Source organism: Astatotilapia calliptera, chromosome 7 (genome assembly GCF_900246225.1).
Source record: "Astatotilapia calliptera chromosome 7, fAstCal1.2, whole genome shotgun sequence".
In the NCBI taxonomy this organism is placed as follows: Eukaryota; Metazoa; Chordata; class Actinopteri; order Cichliformes; family Cichlidae; genus Astatotilapia; species Astatotilapia calliptera.
In genome coordinates this window covers 64,301,828-64,320,104 of record NC_039308.1, presented here as the reverse complement: position 1 = coordinate 64,320,104, position 18,277 = coordinate 64,301,828, and the positions used below count along the sequence as shown (strand labels likewise).

General features: G+C 39.6%; 1 protein-coding gene across 2 annotated transcripts in view; it reads right to left on the bottom strand.

The window, feature by feature from the left end:
- The window catches only part of LOC113027094 (neural-cadherin-like), a 105,342-nt gene that overhangs the window by 24,325 nt on the left and 62,740 nt on the right, over positions 1-18,277 (bottom strand). For both annotated transcript variants that reach the window (XM_026176573.1, XM_026176574.1), the window contains exons 10-20: positions 17,954-18,124; positions 17,480-17,652; positions 14,218-14,385; positions 12,246-12,495; positions 10,038-10,165; positions 9,507-9,693; positions 6,624-6,767; positions 5,023-5,306; positions 2,939-4,547; positions 2,140-2,233; positions 1,170-1,354 (exon numbers count right to left, since the gene is read on the bottom strand). In XM_026176573.1, the coding sequence (XP_026032358.1) occupies positions 1,170-1,354; positions 2,140-2,233; positions 2,939-4,547; positions 5,023-5,306; positions 6,624-6,767; positions 9,507-9,693; positions 10,038-10,165; positions 12,246-12,495; positions 14,218-14,385; positions 17,480-17,652; positions 17,954-18,124 (3,393 nt within the window). The remainder of the gene's footprint in view (positions 1-1,169; positions 1,355-2,139; positions 2,234-2,938; positions 4,548-5,022; positions 5,307-6,623; positions 6,768-9,506; positions 9,694-10,037; positions 10,166-12,245; positions 12,496-14,217; positions 14,386-17,479; positions 17,653-17,953; positions 18,125-18,277) is intronic.

Here is an 18,277-nt window from a genome sequence, read left to right as displayed (position 1 = left end):
ATGTGCTAGAGCTGGCCAGAGAAAAATCCTCAACTTCATCTTTAGGTTAAGGATAACCATTAACCCCATGACCAGAAGGTTGGGGGTTCAAATCCAGCAAACAGCTACTCTGAGGTACCCTTGAGCACTGCTCCCCCAAAAGATTTCTACCATGTGGGACTATAAGGGGTTTAAAATAAAACAAAAAAAGTTTAGCTAACAATGCTTAAAATACAAACTGGACTGTTGAAAAACAAAACTAACTGAAATGAGGTTGTGAAGGCTGGAAAACTAACTAAAAAAAATAAATATAGTGGAATGAGTTTTAGTATTTGTTGGTTTCATGTAATTTTATCACAACATGTCTGAGGAAGCTTTTTTAGAAGTCTAATGAGAGACTGAGAGTAAACTGCCTGTACTGATTTTCCTAAATCTGGCCTTAACAAATGCCCTCCATGCAAAAGTAAATAAAAAAAAATGAACTAAAACAAATCATTTTAAACAATAAAAACACTGAGCTTAAATGACAAAATCTACTTTGGAAACAGAAAAAAATCCAAATGAAATAAGAATAAAAGGTTAAGAAATACAAAACTGAAATAACTTTGGTAGGTGAAAGTAAAATGCTGTTAAATGTTTCAATATTCATGGTACTGTGTAGCAAAAATTGTAATTTCCATATGTAAACACTGAGTGGAAATTACAATTGTTACACTTGAACTTCTGCAGCTGTGCTATGCCGTCTATTTTCCTCTTTTTGTCATAGCAACATGTTTGATTCTCAGATTTGCTACATTTGCCTCCCTGCGACTTGGACCACTTCCCCAAAATGAAATTTGAAAATAAAATTAGAAGGATGCAGTTATAATAAACTGTAGGAGATCCAGTACACATCATTAATGCACAAAAGCAAATGCTCACAACAGAGTGATATTAAAAGAGCAGCTGTGCTAGAAGCGATGTGGTGCTGCCCAAACAGGCTACCTATGAGGTTAGAGCAAGTCAATTTGAATCAGCTATGTGCTTTGATTTTTTTAAAGGTGGAACATTTTGATCACATGCTGTACTGATGAAACAGGGAAAACAAAGTGCAACACATGTCTACCTGCTGTGCCGAAGGCACCCAGGGATTCAAAATTAACCCACAGCATTCATGCCAACATTTAAGTCAGTGTTTGTGCAAATGCTACCGGTCAAACGCAGTGAGGCAGACGATAGGATGGCCTTTTCCTCGAGCTCCCAGACATGAACTCTGACTCCTGAGATTACATCAGGCCACACACCATCAGACACCTCAACCCTCAGCCAGTAGCTGCCACCTGGAATGTTCTGTCGCAGGTTTAGCTCTCCTGAGCTCTGGTCCACACTGAAGTACCTGAAGAAACAAATGAAAGCTGTAAAGTAGGAAACTGTTGCTTCAGTATAAAATGAGAGAAAGAGAAATTCAAAAGCAGGGTTCCTTTTGTTTCTTAGCTCCTGTCTGAAAGATATATACGAAACAGATGGCAGACAGACATGTAGAAAATTGGTCAGTGGTACCTGGGCTCACTCCGACAGGAAGTGAATACAAATTAATGTTAAAAAACAAAAAGCTCAGAGAAACAGGTAAACAAAAAGTGCCAGGAAAAAAGACAGACGAGAAAGGAAAATGCTTCTGCTCGAAAAACTCATAAAAGGGCTTGATAGTTGTCATGGTAACTGTCAAAATTTGTTATATGAATAAAACAAATATGCAATTGGTATTTCTAATCTGATCTTAAGGGTGTGAACACTGAATAACTGCACGGTTCTGCAAGGTTCCTACGAAGCAGCCTAGTAAGAAGGGCTGTTTCATCCAAGGAACATAACACAAGTGGATCAAGGATTGCTTAGGTTTTTTTGCTGGGGGTGTTTTTTAATCTGATTGTATATTCCAGAATATCGATCAGCTTGCATTAGAGGCCAAGGAAATAAGATTAGGAGGATTAGGAAAAACTAACTGTGAGACGGGCCCTTGTTAGCAATGCGCCTACAGCATTTCTTTTAGCCCACATCCTCTTTATTTTACAGTTTGGCAGTTCTTCTGATACATTATTACGTTAGCACTTGTACCACTGCTACACACTGGGAGATCAGCATGTTTTCAGAGAACATTAGATGCATTTAACAGTGAGCTCTTACTTAGCTGCACTCGTCTCCAGAGTGTAGGTTTTGTTGTCCCAGTCATCTGGATCTGGGGCATATACCTTCCCCAGTGCTGCATTCGCTATCCTTCCTGTTCAAGGTAAACACACACACACTGACTCAGTCTGGACAGAATCTGCTGATGCCAACACTTATCTTTTTCGTCCCTCTCTTCTCCTTATCTTGCATCCTTGTGTTCTGTTCTACTTATTATGCTCATAACTGTGGAGTCCCACTGCTGGAATGAATAGGCTCTCAGTGCTCCACTTCAGAGAGCGTGGAGCTTAAGGAAGCGAGGCTATCTCAGTATGGATTATGTTATTATCGACCTGCAGTGCCAGAGTACTGCAGCTGGGTAAACAATGGCAGCCTGGATGAGTCACGCTGCTCCTGTTTTCCACAATTACCAAAAATGTCATGTAGCTGAGTGTGTGATCAAAACACTAACAAGCCAATGTGCCTAACCAACTTACCTGGAGGGTAGAAACACTATAAAGAAATAAGAATCATGATTCTTATCATATTGTGATGTTCAGATGAGCTTTAGGCATAGGGTTGGCAGGGGAAGACTCTGCTGGGAGCTTCAGAAAGGATGTGACAATGATATTACCATAAGAAAACACTGCTAGAATGTAATAGAAAGAAAGCAATTATGAATTCCAGACTACTCTAAGCACGTATGGTGGTGAAAACTTTCCCCTAGAGCTGTAGCCTCAGTTTTCCCTCTTGACTCAAGCTCTCCTTGCGCTGTAAAAACAAAAAATCAGGGGCAAAAAGAAGAGAACAAGCATCTCACCCTTGTAGCTATGTACGTAGACATCTTTCTCTCCTGCCTGATGGGCGTTATCATTATGATCGCCAATAGTGATGGTGAGAGTGTTTGTGGCTGTCATCGGTGGCTCGCCGCTGTCAATCATAATAACAGGCAAGTGGAACTCACTCTGCCTTTCCCTGTCGAATCTCCGCAGAGCGGTGAGCGTGGCAGAGCCATTCCCATGGTCCTGTAGGTGGAAGTCAGTAGAGTACACAGAGGGCAGGGAGAGATAAAAAGGAGGCCCTTGCTCTGGGGAGTCTTTGTCAGTGACATACAGAAGAGTTGAACTCCTATTGAGCCAGACCACTTGAGGCACTGGACTGTTCTCCCACAGCATGGGAATGTAGGCTGTCTCCAGCTCTGGCCCGTTGTCATTCACATCTAGCAATGGCAAGCGGACCGTGACACTGCCACTCAATGGCGGGGTACCCCGGTCTGTCGCCATGACGACCAGCTCATAACCTGCCACTGTCTCTCGATCCAGCGGCCTAGCGACTGTGACCACACCTGCACCGCTGACTGCAAAATGTCCATACGGGTCTGACTCGGGGAGAATACTGTACGAAATGTCACCATTCGGACCAGAGTCGGAGTCAGAGGCCACAACCTGGATGACGCTGGTTCCTTCAGTTACATCCTCCGGCAAAGGAGACAGCAGATACGAGTCTGGGGTAAAAACAGGGGCATTATCATTCTCATCCTCCACCAGAACCAGACAGTGGATCTGGCTGGAAAAGTCAGTGTCCTCCACTTTGATGGTGAGGTTAAACCTTTGCTCCCCTGGCTGCTCAAAGTCCAGCTTTTTCTTCAGCCTCAGAGTGCCGCTCTGCTCCAGTCTGTGGCTAACCATGTAGAATCTCTGCTCAGGGTCTCCTGCCATCACACTGAAGGCCAAATGTCCGTATGAGCCGGCATCGGGATCCACAGCACTAAGCTCCAGGATAGGAGCGTCTTCATTTGTGCTCTCAGGTACACGAGCGCCGCACCAGTCCTCTCTAAACTTTGGCACATGGTCGTTGATGTCCGTCACCACTATAGTGACGGTAGCGGTACCCGTCATGCCGCCACCATCCCGAGCCTCTACCACCATACGGTGCGTGTCGGCATGCTCACGATCGAGGCCCTCTGCTGCCACAGAGATGGTCCCAGTGCTGGAATCAATCATGAAAAGATCTGCACCGTCTGCATTTTGTGAATTTTCCGTGATTTTGTAGGTGAGGATTGCATTTTGGCCTACGGCTGCATCATCAAGGTCTACAGCCATCATTTCCACAACTAATGTTCCAGGAGGGGAGTTCTCAGCTACACTGCTGTGGCAGTTATCAGGCGCACATGAAAAAGTGGGGGCGTTGTCATTGATGTCCCACACGTTGATGATAACATCCGTAAAGCCGGTAAGTCCCTCGCCCTCCTCGTCAGTTGCCATGACAACAAAGCGCCAGACAGCACGCTCTTCTCTGTCCAGGGTGTGCTGGACGTACATCTCCCCCGTGATGTCGTTGATCATGAAGTGTGACTCCGCCCCTTGGCCATGAATGGAATACCGTATGGCACCCTGGTCTGCATCTTTGTCTGGGTCAGTAGCTGTCACCTGCAGAGATAACGACAACTTCCTGAGAAAATGGATATTCATTCATCCAGTCAACCCCAAATTACTGCTTCCTCTTATCTCACCTCAGCCGTCACCCAAATCTTCTTTGCTTTCGGATTTTTTTAGACAGCCCATTTAAGTGTTTGCACTTTTCCCTGACCACCCAAATTAAAGCAATAAGCTCTGATCGGGCATGTTTCTTATAACTGGCGTCGGAGTAAGTCTGACAGCTGCACTGCTGAATTTCCCCGCACAACATCTATCTCTGTAACTTAAATGAAATTTCTAGAACGTTTTAAGCTAGGGTAAAGCACTAACAGTAGATAAACTGAAATAACATGTCACATTTTAAAATTGTGATCATTACTTAGCCGCAGCTATGGCCACACTAAGAAGGCGGTGTTTTAAGGATTATTACAGATGCTTAAATTACAGTAATTACTGAAAGAAGCACAGTATGTGTGTAGCCTCGTACCTGTAATACAAACACGGGTGACCCATCAAGCTCCTCTGTGACAGATCCGTAGTACTCATTCATGGAAAACACAGGCGCCTCATCATTCTTATTAACCACAGTAACTACCACCGCAGCGTAGTCTTCCCATTTCCCATCTGAGGCGAGAATCAGAAGCTTGTACCTCTTCTGCTGCTCATAGTCCAATGGCTGTGCAATAAAGATTGTCCCAACCTCTGGCTCGATGTCAAAGACACCACCTTTGTTGCCAGATGTTATCTGGTAGCGCAGCTTGGCGTTGGCCCCTGCGGCAGGAATTAAAAATGCATGTTTGAAAATGTGTTTAGTATCATTTTTACAATGTAGTAGAATTCACAGTGGGCTTTGTTCATGTCATTATTTCTTAAATCTCTGCATGCTGATACCTCACTATTGTCCCTTTTCATTTGTTGTTGCATTCCTCCAAAAACAAAAGGGTGTAACCACAAGGGTATTACACCTCATTTCCTCTAAGACCTGACTATTAGTAGGTTTTCATGTCTTCCTTTCTTCTTTTGATTACTTAATTAAATGGAAACTTTGTACCTCGTCTCCCTGGCTTTAATCAGATGCTAATTAAAAAAAAGAGTGTCGAAAAAAGTAAAAGGGAACATGAGAGCGAAAAGCAGCATAATGCGCTCTGATAGTTCTCCCTAGGGAATGATTGTGAGGCTTGGGAGAGGGTGGGGGGAGGATTGTAGTTGTAGGAAGTCAATATCTGAAGCTATGTGTTGTGTCTCTATGGTCACCACCCGGTGTGGTGGTTTAATACTGGAATATTTAAGATAATCTCCTGCAATGTACAGTCTTTGCTTTCAATCATTTTGTTGGGTTAAAGTAGCTTCAATCCCATGTAAATACACTAATCTGTACTATTAACACAACCCTTACTGACAAAGTGCTCCCTGTCTCCCACAGGGCCCTGGTAGGCTTATTGCGGTCAAACCCAGGGTGGAGTTTTTAAACAAGACAGATTGAGTAGAGCCTCTTAGGCACAAGTGCAACAGTATTGTAACTTTAATGTTGGTGGTTGGAGTTATTCCACAGCTATTCATCATTAGTGCTGCAGCCCAGCCTAAGCTGCACCCCCGCTCCCCATAAATACTTGATTAACGGACCTAAACATGTCTGATAAAGGGATCTTAGGCTACTGCTATACAGAGGATGAGCATCCGCTTTATTGCTTAAATCCCACCCACCCACTGTGTGGGAGCGTGTCACTCTTTTTGGAACATATGTGCCACAGTGCATTACCGAACACTTAAATTACTACTAAATCTAGCACACTGCTTGATTTCAGCAGCATGATTTCAGCAGAGCTCAGACCGGATTGGAAAGGACTGCCCACAGGGTAACTTTATGAATACTGCTACAAATGAGGACCTATCTGAAGTAGTTTTGCTGTTTGCAGAAAGAGCCTGGCCAAACTGCAAACTGGAAATGTCTCTCTCTCTCAAAATCCCCCCATCCTAAATATAAAATATTGGTTGTGGTTGGCTAGCTTCTTTAACCTTTATTTCTAGAAAGTGGAATCAGTAAAAATGCCACGGGACTCAATCGTTCTGATGTCATTTCAAACTTACCTTCATCCTCGTCATTAGCACTAACAGTGACAACAGCCAGGCCCACATCTGCATTCTCATCAACGCCGACTTCATACAGTCGCTGAGCAAACACCGGTTTGTTGTCGTTGACGTCGCTGATGAAAACTCTCACATACGCTGTGTCTGCAAGAATGACAGAATGGCAGAAGATTAAACGGCACGCACAGCTCACACACATACATACTCGAACCATTACTGTAAGTGTGTTACTCTCATTCCATCTGTTTATTGATTCTACAATTCATTGTCACTGTTTAGTGGGGAAGAGGTACTTAACCCAGCACAATGTTGCTCAATGACGTATAAATTAGACAAAACATTACTCACAAAGATCTGCTGTAAATTACATGAATTATTCATTTTGTCAAGAGTTTATTCTTTTTACAGGGGGGACGGTTCTGAAGAGAAAGAGTAACAATAATGGGGCTAAACCTCGTCAACGAGCTACTTTCCTTTTTTTTTTTAACCGAGCGCAGATAACTAGGAAGGTTAAATATTTATAAGATGACAAGTGTTTGTGTCTTATCTGTGGGCTCCTCATTACATTGTTTATTCCTTTAGTTAAAAAGAGTAAATTATCTGCTCACAGAGCACATGGGTGACATGTTTATTTGGAGCTGCTGCAGTAAAAGATGGCGGAATGTGGCTTTATTTTCTTGGCTTGTTTTTGCATTTGCCTCCTCCGTTTGGTGCATCCCGGGGGTAACACAGAGACAGGTAATGTTTGCAGGGGAGATGAGCCCTTCTGGATGCGGTAGATATGTAGACACAACTAAGGCTCATCGCAAATGCTAAGCAGCCCTGGCAGCCTGAAGAGAGGGTTTTGCTACTCCAAAACACCACCCGGCACTCCTAACACCTCCTTCACAAACAGAGGCAAATACCCCCGTCTAAATACAAATGTCATAGGACGTCATTCTAAACACAGATATTATTACTGCGGAAATGTCACACTGTGAACAAGGTAAACAAACAAAGGCCTTTCTGGTTAAATTGTGAAACGAGAGAGTTAAAAAGGGGAAGAAATAAGGGATCGCTACAAGAAAGAGAGTTGGAAGAAATCTCTGAGCTATTTTCACATGGAAGAGAGTGTTGCTGTCTGGTCATGGCAGTAGAATAAATCAAATTAAAATTCACTTTTCAAAGTCAATCCCAAGGTGTAAATGAATGTATTGCCAATGCAGCCTTTTTAAAACACAGTGCACAGAGGAAGCACTCCTCACAGTTTAGAGTTACAGAGTTTCAGTATTGCCCTGTAGGCATATAGGGAAAGAACAATGCTGCTTTTTATGAACTGAACATCAGACCGGGGCAGAGGTCACCCTAAAGTTAACTCTGCCAAGTTATAAAGTTCCTCGGAATGCCACAGTAGTAAAAAAACAACATATTTTTGCATCAATTTAAGGCACAGGGACACAATGAATCGGAAGTAGCTGTCGCTAATCATTTATGTCATTGTAACAAAAGAGTAATTTACACAAAGCTGGATTCTCAATTGACTTAATTGTCTGGAATAGTTTGACATTTTGGCACACACGCTTTTTCTTGTATAGAGTCAGACGAGTCGATTGAACCCATCAAGTCATTATGTTAAATACAAAGCAAGAGACAGCAGCTTGATACTTCAGCTCTAAAAAACATTCAGAAAATAAACAACCACCAACATCTGTCCAAAGGTAAGAAAAAAAAAGTGTAGCAAAAGAAAAGTGTAACAAATATATCTAAAAAAATGTAACAGTTACAGATTTTTGTGGAATTTATGTGCCTGCTTCTTTCTGGCTGTGTGCCATAACAAGTTTTTGCACAGAACAAATCAAATATAACATTTTAATTAGTGAACTCTAGGGGTTATGATAAGCAAATTAGCCAGCTAGTGCAGCCCCGAGCAGCTACAGCATTAAACTCAGGTAAATTGAACATTAACCATGTAATCCAGTGCTGTGCTGGGAAATCGTGGGGTCCTGCCATTCATTTCGATGTAATTTTGACACATGCCAATCATCATGAAAACATTGTTGAACACCTTGCACACTGCACTCCCCATGGATATGACAAAAGTTTTGACTTGGCCTCCAAACTCCCTAGATGCCACTGCGATGAACCATTTATGAGGCAGGCCAGAACAATCCGGAACAAACCCAGTCTATGGAGGCCCTAGCCTGCAGCCTAAGACCCAAAAGAATTAGGGCTGTGTTAGTGAATGATGATGATGAAGGGGAATATTTGATAGCTCACTAATTAAAGTGATTTTTAGCTCATTTCCACATTGATGATAATTATAACAAATTTAATTTGCCTTGCTTTAGATTTATGTTGCATCTCCACATAGTATATCCAACACTCTGGCTGTTTATGTGCCTTTTGAGATGTGCAGAGACCAGTTCATGCTTGGACTTTTGCACGCTTAATTGTGTGTTAAACAGGTAGACTGATCCATCATCACCAAGTGAGATGAAACAGGATATTTCTGTCTGATGGTTTGATTTTTAGATTTGAGCATAACAAAACTGCACTAGAAGAGACACTTGTTTATTTTATGTCCTTTACTTTTATTTTCACGGATGGGAGGGCGAGACAAAGAGGGGAGGAAAGATTGGTGAGCCATTTTATACATATAAAACAGACTGGATGAGTTAGCAGAACTGCCCAACGACACACACAATATATATATTTAAATATATTTTTTGAGCTTATTTATAATGTTGCCAATAATACATCGTGCAAGAATAGTTGCTTCAGATTTTGAATTTGCCAAACATGAAACTACTTTAATGAAATTGGCAAGAGTTTTAAGTCTAGATAAAAACTTTTTACCTTTTTACCCAGCCAACTATCCAGTCACTCATTCTTAAAATTTCTCACCTGTGTTGGGCTGTTTGTACTTCCCAGGTCGAGCTGACTCTTGGCCATCTTCTGACTGAACCTCCAGTAAGTAGGAGCTACGGGCCTCACGGTCAAAGACAGCTTCTGTGTAGATAATCCCAAGTTCTGGGTCGATACGAAACAGATTATGGTCCCCACTGCTGTCACTCAGCAGAGAGTAAGTGATCTGTGGAGCACAGGGAATTTGAAAATTAAGCTAAAGTAAAGTTTCAAGCAATAACCTGCAGAAACAGCAGAAGTTACAGGCTCTGTAGCTGAAAATGTCAAGAGGGCTAAGCAAATCAATACGCTCCATTCAACCAATATCGCCACAATCAGTGAGACAGCTGATGAAACAGCTCCCAAACCCACTTCAACAAAACTTTGAAAACAGTGGAACAAAAGCTTCCACACTGGTGGGATTGTTGTGTGATGTTACATAATGCTCTTTGTAGTGTAAATGGATGCTTTAGCAGGGAAACAGCAGTCTCTAGATTTTTGTAAAATGATCATAAGTGTATAACCACAAACCTCTCCATTAAAGCCCAGGTCTTTGTCATGGGCGGATACTTGCAGAACTGAAGTCCCTATCTGGGCTCCTTCGGTCACTGAGGCCTCGTAGATGGAGGATGTGAAAAACGGTACGTTGTCATTGACGTCTTAGGATAGAAATGACATAGTCACCGTGACAATGTGTTAATTTCCTGATACCACTCACAATATCCTTTTTCTGCATTCAAAAGTGTAACCACTGATATTTTCTCAAAAATGAAATGAAATATGAGAACAAGAGAACAACACGTTCACCGCATCAGCTATAGAGGTAAATAACTTCTCTTTAGGCAAGACCAAGTAATCCCTCTTATAAGTAATTAGAATCTGTTTTTACTTTTTTAAATAGGTTTTAATACTGTGCCAATTTTATATTGTGTATTTATCCCCAGTGTGCTGCTTGTTAACTTCTTTTGTCTCTGAAGCTACATGTGCAAATATACATTATATTATATTAAATATAATATAATATACACTGTTCCAAAAAATAGTAATGTCAAAGTATCTTACTGTATATTTTACAGTTTTGTATTGTCTTTCTAGAATATCATTAAATTTACATAAGTAGATGTGATTTTACAGATCATTTTCTCACATAACAGACAAATATTTGTGAAATTATGATACATTTCTGAATGTATTTTTACAATCTAAATATGCTTATGTACAAATTATATATTTAAAAAACACGTAAATTGTGTTTTACTATATGTACAGTGATGTTATCTGTTAAATTCAAATGTAATACTATGGAAAAATATATAAAATGATCGAAAATCAATGAGAATAATAATTAAAGGAGTAATTTTGCTGGAAATGTCATGTCATCTAGGTCTGATTCAGTAATTCAGAGGTAACCAGTGAAAATATAATTAATATGAATAAAAACAAAGAAAAACATATAAAACATTGCACGGCCACGCTGTGCTAATTGTATATTTTAAAAAATAAATGTAGAGGTAGGAATTGCAATTAATATAAATCTCAAAGTATTCACAACATTCCTGAACAGAAATAGGCCTCTGCACCTGGGGTGAGGGTGTGGCCATGAAAACAATGTGACATGCCATTGGATGTTGGGACACATAATCATCGGCCAATGAATGTGAACTAACAACCACAATGTCGTGGGTATGGCAGCACTGTAGGAAAACATCCTAATATAAAAGTATTTTACTGCATTTCATAGTTTTGTTCTGTTCTTCTAGAATATCGTCAAAGTTACGTAAATAGACTGATTTCACATTTCAAATGTAAATTAACGTTAAATCACTGTAATGTAATAAAACATAATTTTCATGATTATTAAATGTATCTGTCTGTACATATGCATATTTAGATTGTTAAAATACATTCACAACTGTATCATGATTTCACAAATATCTGTCCGTTATTTGAAAGAGTGAACTGTTGAATTCAAATGTAATGCTATGCAAAAGTATATAACATGATTCCTATAAGCTTGTGTTACATCACATAAGTATTATTATCATTGCTCTTTAGTGCGATCGTAGCTCAAGAGTTGGCAGTTCGCCTTGTGATCAGAAGGTTGCCGGTTCGAGCCCCGGCTCAGACACGCTCGGTGTTGTGTCCGTGGTCAAGTCACTTCACCTACTGGTGATGGGCCGATGGTGCTATATGGCAGCCTCGCCTCTGTCAGTCTGTCCCAGGGTATGCAATCCATTATTATTTAAACCAACTGTTAATTGTATATTTCTGTACATTTACGTATTATGATTCATATTGCCACATTCATTGACGTTGTTTATAGGTAATTTCATTGTTTGATCACGTTAAAATGTTCCTAATCTAAAAGCACTTGGAAAAGGCAGAATCCCATGTAAAATTAGAGCAACAAACTGTATTGTCATTACTGGAAATAACCGTATTTTTATGAGGAAGTTATTTTCTGTTATTTTACGGTAGTATTTTGGCACCCCAGCTGCCGGAATATTACTGTTTTTTTAAGATGTTTTTTTTTTAACAGTGTAATATAATATAATACAATATAATATAATATAATATAACATAATATAATATAATACCAATTAAAATGTACTCAGACACAGTTATTAAATAAATTAATTAACATACATTTCAAGAATTTCCATAAAGTCTGCTGATGTAATGGTGAAATCTATTCAATCAATTAATTATATCAAATGACAAAGACAGCGAGACATGTACCTGTAATATTCACATAAACTCTTGTGAAAGCTGCAAGCGGCACTGCAGCCACATTTTGCGCCCGGACTTGAAGAGAGAAAAATGGTGTGGTCTCATAGTCCAGTGGCTCGGACACCAGAATGGACGCAGAACCATCTTCCCGGTTGGGAGAGAGGTAGAAACGGACGGGCATGTTGGTTTCAGGGACCATCCCATCCTCAAGGTTGTAGGTCACTCTTGGGTCACCCAACTGAGACGTTGCCTTGACTGTCTGAATAGCATCAGAAGTTACATCATGACTGTCTTGAAAACCTGGATTTTAGGTATCAAATCAGTAAGGACTAGCTCCTGAGGCAGAAAGTGATAAATGGAGCATACATACATCTCATGATAGAGCAAACCTCTATCATCTATCATGAGCAAACATCTCATAATAGGAAAAAAAAACATCAGCGAGTTTATGGATATGTAGCTGATCGCTCAGCTTATATAATATCATTCTACAATCTTGCTATGCAAATTTGGAAAACATGTTTTTTTGAGGAGTACAGGCATTCAGGAGTCCCCTGAATGCCTGCTAATTTCACGGTTAAATCACTGCTCAATAATATGAGGTCAATGAGTCAATCCAAGAAATAATTAAAGCATTTAAGCACTTACAGCTAGACATCTTTAAATCTCTGGACAAATCATAGAAGAAAATTATTCTATATTAATTAGTTAGTTTTAAAGATGGTAGTGAGCATATTTTGTAGTTTTGGACAGAGCCAAAATGTTTGTGAAGGACAGCAGGTCTAATTATTGATGTCATCCATAACAGGCTTAACTAAAATGTCTGGTTAGGAGGAAATCATGTTTAACAATTTCATGTGTGATTTTGTATAGTCATCCATTCATCTGTCGATATCTTTCTATCAGTAACTAAATAATAAAAAAAAAATAGTAGTGAAAGGCTCATGGTCACGTTTTCTTTTTTTAATATTAAGTTTTTTCTGTTTTTTAAGTAGTTTCATAGAGTGACTCTTACTTGTAGTCTCACTGTGTTATCTCAGTACTTTTTAGTCTCTGAATTCTTTTCCCATTACTGGGCAGATTATATTAGCCATTTTACAGTGATTAATTATAAACACTTAATCAGAAATCAGCCCCTGAAAATGTTCTGTCCCCTCTGTGTTGAGAGTTAAGCTCCACCCCTGAGCTGATGGGCACATTTTCTAACTTTACACAGAGCCAGGTTAGCTGTTTTTCGCTTCTTTTGCTGAGCTAAGCTTACTAGCTGCAGGATACAGCTCTATAACTAACTCCCAGAGATTGAGTGCTATCAGTCTACTCATTCAAGTCAAGACAGTGTCAAGTCAGCATATTTCCTAAAATGCTAAACTACATTTTCCTTTGAGATTGGTCAAGTAACATTTGTTCACATGTGACAGGTTATAAGCGGTCAGACTGCAGTACGGGTCAGCAGCCTGAACGAAACACAGGTTATATCAAATTCTGATTAAATTTTTGCTTCAATGACTGATTATCTAAGAAAGACATAGCGTAGGATGAAAGTCAAACCTGCTGCCTGAGTCCTAAAATAACCTCTTATCAAGAATTGAGCTGCCTTTTGAAGACCTTGAACAAAAGGACTTTTTTTCCATCTCAGATTGACAGCTATAAATTTTTCACATCAAAGGAGACATTTTCAATGAATTTAATAAGTCTAGTGTCATAAAATTTGCCAAGCACATGGGATTCAATGTCATCTTTCTGCTACAGCATCACATTAGAACTCTTTTACAGGTTTTTCAGCACTGAAGAACCTTCTGAGGCATATTTAAGCTCAGTGTTAGCAGAATGTCTAAATAATGGTCAAATTGCACTGATTCAGGTAAGCAAGCATTCATCTAACGTAAACAGCAAATAATAAGATTAATAAATAATAATAATGATAATAATGATAAAGGGAAACAAACATTGTAACAGAAATTGAAGTTGCTTGCATCCTTACCACTATGGGCGTGTCCCTGGCAGTGTTTTCAGGGATGACAACACTGTAGCTTTCTTTTTCCCACTGTGGAGGCTGGTTCTTCACATTGGTGATGGTGACTGCCAGCTCCACAGAAGTGCTACGATTCCCACCATCAGTTGCTATGATATCCCTTGTAATATAGGTCCGCTGTGAACAAAGGGAAGAGTTCAATGGGGGAAATTATCATCATATTTGATGTTGAAATGATTACTACCCTGAAGTAAGATATTACTTTAATCTTGTGACTCTCAGTGAGAAAATGAGGCCCTGTTGACACCGTTAGCAGCAACTACCACAATGGCAGGTTTCCGTGTTTATATCTATCTGTGCAGACATTTTAGCTGCATTATAAGTGACATTAAAAACTTCCACCATCACCTCTTTGATTATGTGTTTACTCTTTTATTAATTACATATAGGTCCAGAAATGTTTGGACACTGACATAATTGTCAGTTTTTTGTCTGTACTCCACCAAGTTTTAAGGGTCTACAAACATGTTTCCTTTACTGCTTTGAAATTAGTTAGTCGTATACACAGTCACCTGTTGTCTTGGGTAAAACATCATATTTCTTTTAAACCCCTTGAACAGTAAGTTTCATTATTGTTTCTCTTAAACTCTATTGTGCTTGCATACAAAAGCAAAATTGAGAAAATTGTGTCACTGTCCAAAAATGTACAAATCAAGCTATTTTTGTGATAAAAAAAGTTTTTTCATAGCAAAGTGTAATATTTTGCTTAATGTTTAGTAGAAGAGTTAGACCTCTGCGTGACTGTGGGGGCAGCTGTTTCTGGCAGCACAGCAGCACTAAGAAAAACATGTAGATCTGGGCGTTTATACGGATATGTCTTTGTGCGAGCAGATGCAAGCAGCGATAAGCTGTCGATCAGCTAATTGGACGACCCAAACGTGGAAACCATTTAGTTAGACTCAAAACAACAAAAGCAGCAGAATAAGCCATAGAAAAATACATTAAGCCATAATTCTGACTCCATAAAAACCCTTTTGTTACTGTGCCATAATTGAATTCCAAGGACATAAGGGAGTAAATTTGACTTGGGGACTGCATTTCATCAAAGTGGACACCACAAGAAAAAGTGAAAAGAGTCCATTTACCTAAATTAAACAATGAGTAACATTAAAATTACACTCACGCCAAAGTGAAGAAGAAGAACATTTAGAAATGTGTTCTTTTACCCACATATTATGATTGTATTTCATAATAATGACTAAGTCACAGTTACAGAGCTTAAATGAAAAATTGTTCACTATTATTTCACCACGAATTCAATCGTTCAGCTTTAACATTTCGACTACCAGCTGCATTATTCTGTTAATGTAAATCAGGGCCGGCGACTCTATTATTGTGCTGCAGTGGTCAGATAAAAACCAATCTCCCTGAAGTTCAGTATTAGATTTTCTATTTGTGGGACAATCCAATTAGTATTTTTAAAGCAATGCAACTCTTTTCCAAAGCTTGAAACCAGAGAACAAAGATTGCAATCTGCAATGCCCAATATGGACCCAGCAGCTGCTGCTTTTACATTAAATGAATATCTGACTTGGTAATACTTGGAAATTAAATTTGCTGTAATAGTGTCAGATCTCTACCAGAACATATAAAATATTCTGGATACGGTCATGGCAACCTTTTCCATCTTTTCCACTTAATTCTCTGTGGAACCAGTGTACAGTGTGTTGACACGGGATGAGGTCGGCTCTGGCTGTGCATGTCTTAGGGCATAAGAACATTCATAGCTGCTCAGTGGCATATCTCTTCCATTAAAGTGCTTCGAGTCAACTGGGAACAGTGCTTCACATTTTACTGTGAAGTTTGGCTTGAAAATTTAGCCTTAATTCTTTTTCAATGTAATCAGAAACTGCGATGAGAAAATCAAAAAGAACAACGTCCCAGACCAGCGAAGACATTTAACATTTAATGAAGTGCTTTTATGGTTACAGCACAAAGATTGTTGCAGGATCCAAATAACTTCTGAAACCACCCTAAAATATGCAACAGCTTTGTTAGGCGAGGTTTTGTGCTTAGCGTTATCAATTTTGCATGAAGTCAGCAGCAAAATTGCCAGAGACTTCCGACACCAGTGCAGTAAAAAGTATGTTAAATAATAAACAGCCCTATAGTGCAATAGCAGGTTTCTGGCCAAAGAACAGCTCCTGTTGAATAAATTAAGGTGAAAACCGGAAGCCGAGCACTGATAGGTCTCAGAAAGGCTACGACATACTTGTGAAGAATGTAAGAAATAAAAAAATGTGTTACATTACTGGCATTGACATTATAAATCACTTGAAGTTAGCTGACAACACTCAGCTCAGTAAACTTTGAAGATAGCGTTTTTAGGTAGTTTTCATACAGAAGCGAATTATGCATACATGTAAAATAACTTGTATTCTGAAAACAACTGTGTAATTTATCTTATGGGGATTCACCTTTGTATTTCACACTTCTCCAAAGATTGTGGCTTAGTGTTTTCATTTTTCAGAAGCTGTTAGCAGGGAGGTTAACTTTGCATTCATAATCTTCCTCACAGTGTTTCAGTTAATCACTTCAAAATACAAAAATCGTTTGTTGGTGCACACTGTCAGTCTTTTTATCAAAGTCTCAGATGATAAACGACGATGAAAGAAAGCTTTTTTATATATATATATATATCAAAGCCACAGCATTTATAAGAGACAATGAGTTGCAGAGTATGGTAATTAGCTTCTTTTAAACCTGTGCCATTAATTAAAACACTTTTTTGACAGCTACTGCAGGTAAGAGGATGTTTTTGCACATTTGAAGGAAAAGTCTTTGTAACGGAGCACTAGAAAAATGCTAGTCATTAAACAGAACCAAAGGACACACAAGCTGTTAAAATGTATTTTGAATAATTTGTTTAGGCTGAATTAGTCTCCCTCCATCTTCTTTCTCTGTGGTATTTCCACATCCAGCACCTCCGGGAGTAGACATACTCAAGACTGGTAGTGGCAGTTAGAGGCACTTTGAGGTGCCTCATTCATTAACTTTGTTGACACAGACCCACAGGCCACTGTGTGTGTCGTCCTGGTATAACTCATTTTGCGGGGACATAATCTACTTACACAGTCTCATTACGAGGACATGCCTTCGTTGTACGCAAAAAAGTAAATCCCTAAAAATGAAGGTGAAGACCCGGAAAAGAACAGTTAGTGTCTCTGTGTGTGTGTCTGCACTGGCTGACAAAGACCTGTGGTTGACTTGCCTGTGAGATGGGCTGGTTAACATAGACCCATCCAGTGATGGGGTTGACCTGCAGGTACTCAGGCTGCTCCAGAGACATGGCGTAAGTGATAGCTGCATTAGTGCCAAAGTCATCATCGTGAGCAGCAACACGCAGAAAACTGGTACCGACCAAAGTGTCTTCCCTCAAAAAATCTGCACGGGAAAGAAATAACGTATGTGCGCTCACTTTACTGGTCAAAGAACTTGCATTGTAGTAGCTTAGGGCAAAGGATGATGAAGATCCTTAGGAACAAAAATAAAATGTCTCTAAAAACATCCTCAATTAAATCAAATTACTATATAAAGGTGCACAAAGTCAATCAAATTCTCTATGACTTAATATCAGTTTTATTTACTTCTGCATTTTTAATGGTCCTGGTTGTGCCCCTGCTTTATTAATGCTATGCATATTTCATTTGGACATCAACAAGAATAACATTCATCCCAAACTTACACTCATAGCGCAAATTCTCAAACTTGGGGCTGTTATCATTTTGGTCCAGTATTTGGATGGTTAGCTGACAGATGCCGATCAGTGGCTCCTCTGCCCAATCAGTAGCCGTTACTGTGATCGAATACTCTCTTTGCCGCTCCCTGTCGAAGCGCCGGGCTGTCACAATCACTCCTGTACATACAGAATAATGATCAAACATACGCACGGCAATACCACACAGTGCTTCAGCACCCCGGTATTTCCACCAATCGACCCAAGATTTTGTAAACAAGTAAACAATTATGAATTTATTCAGAGAAAGTCGAGTATTCCTTTCAAGTGCGG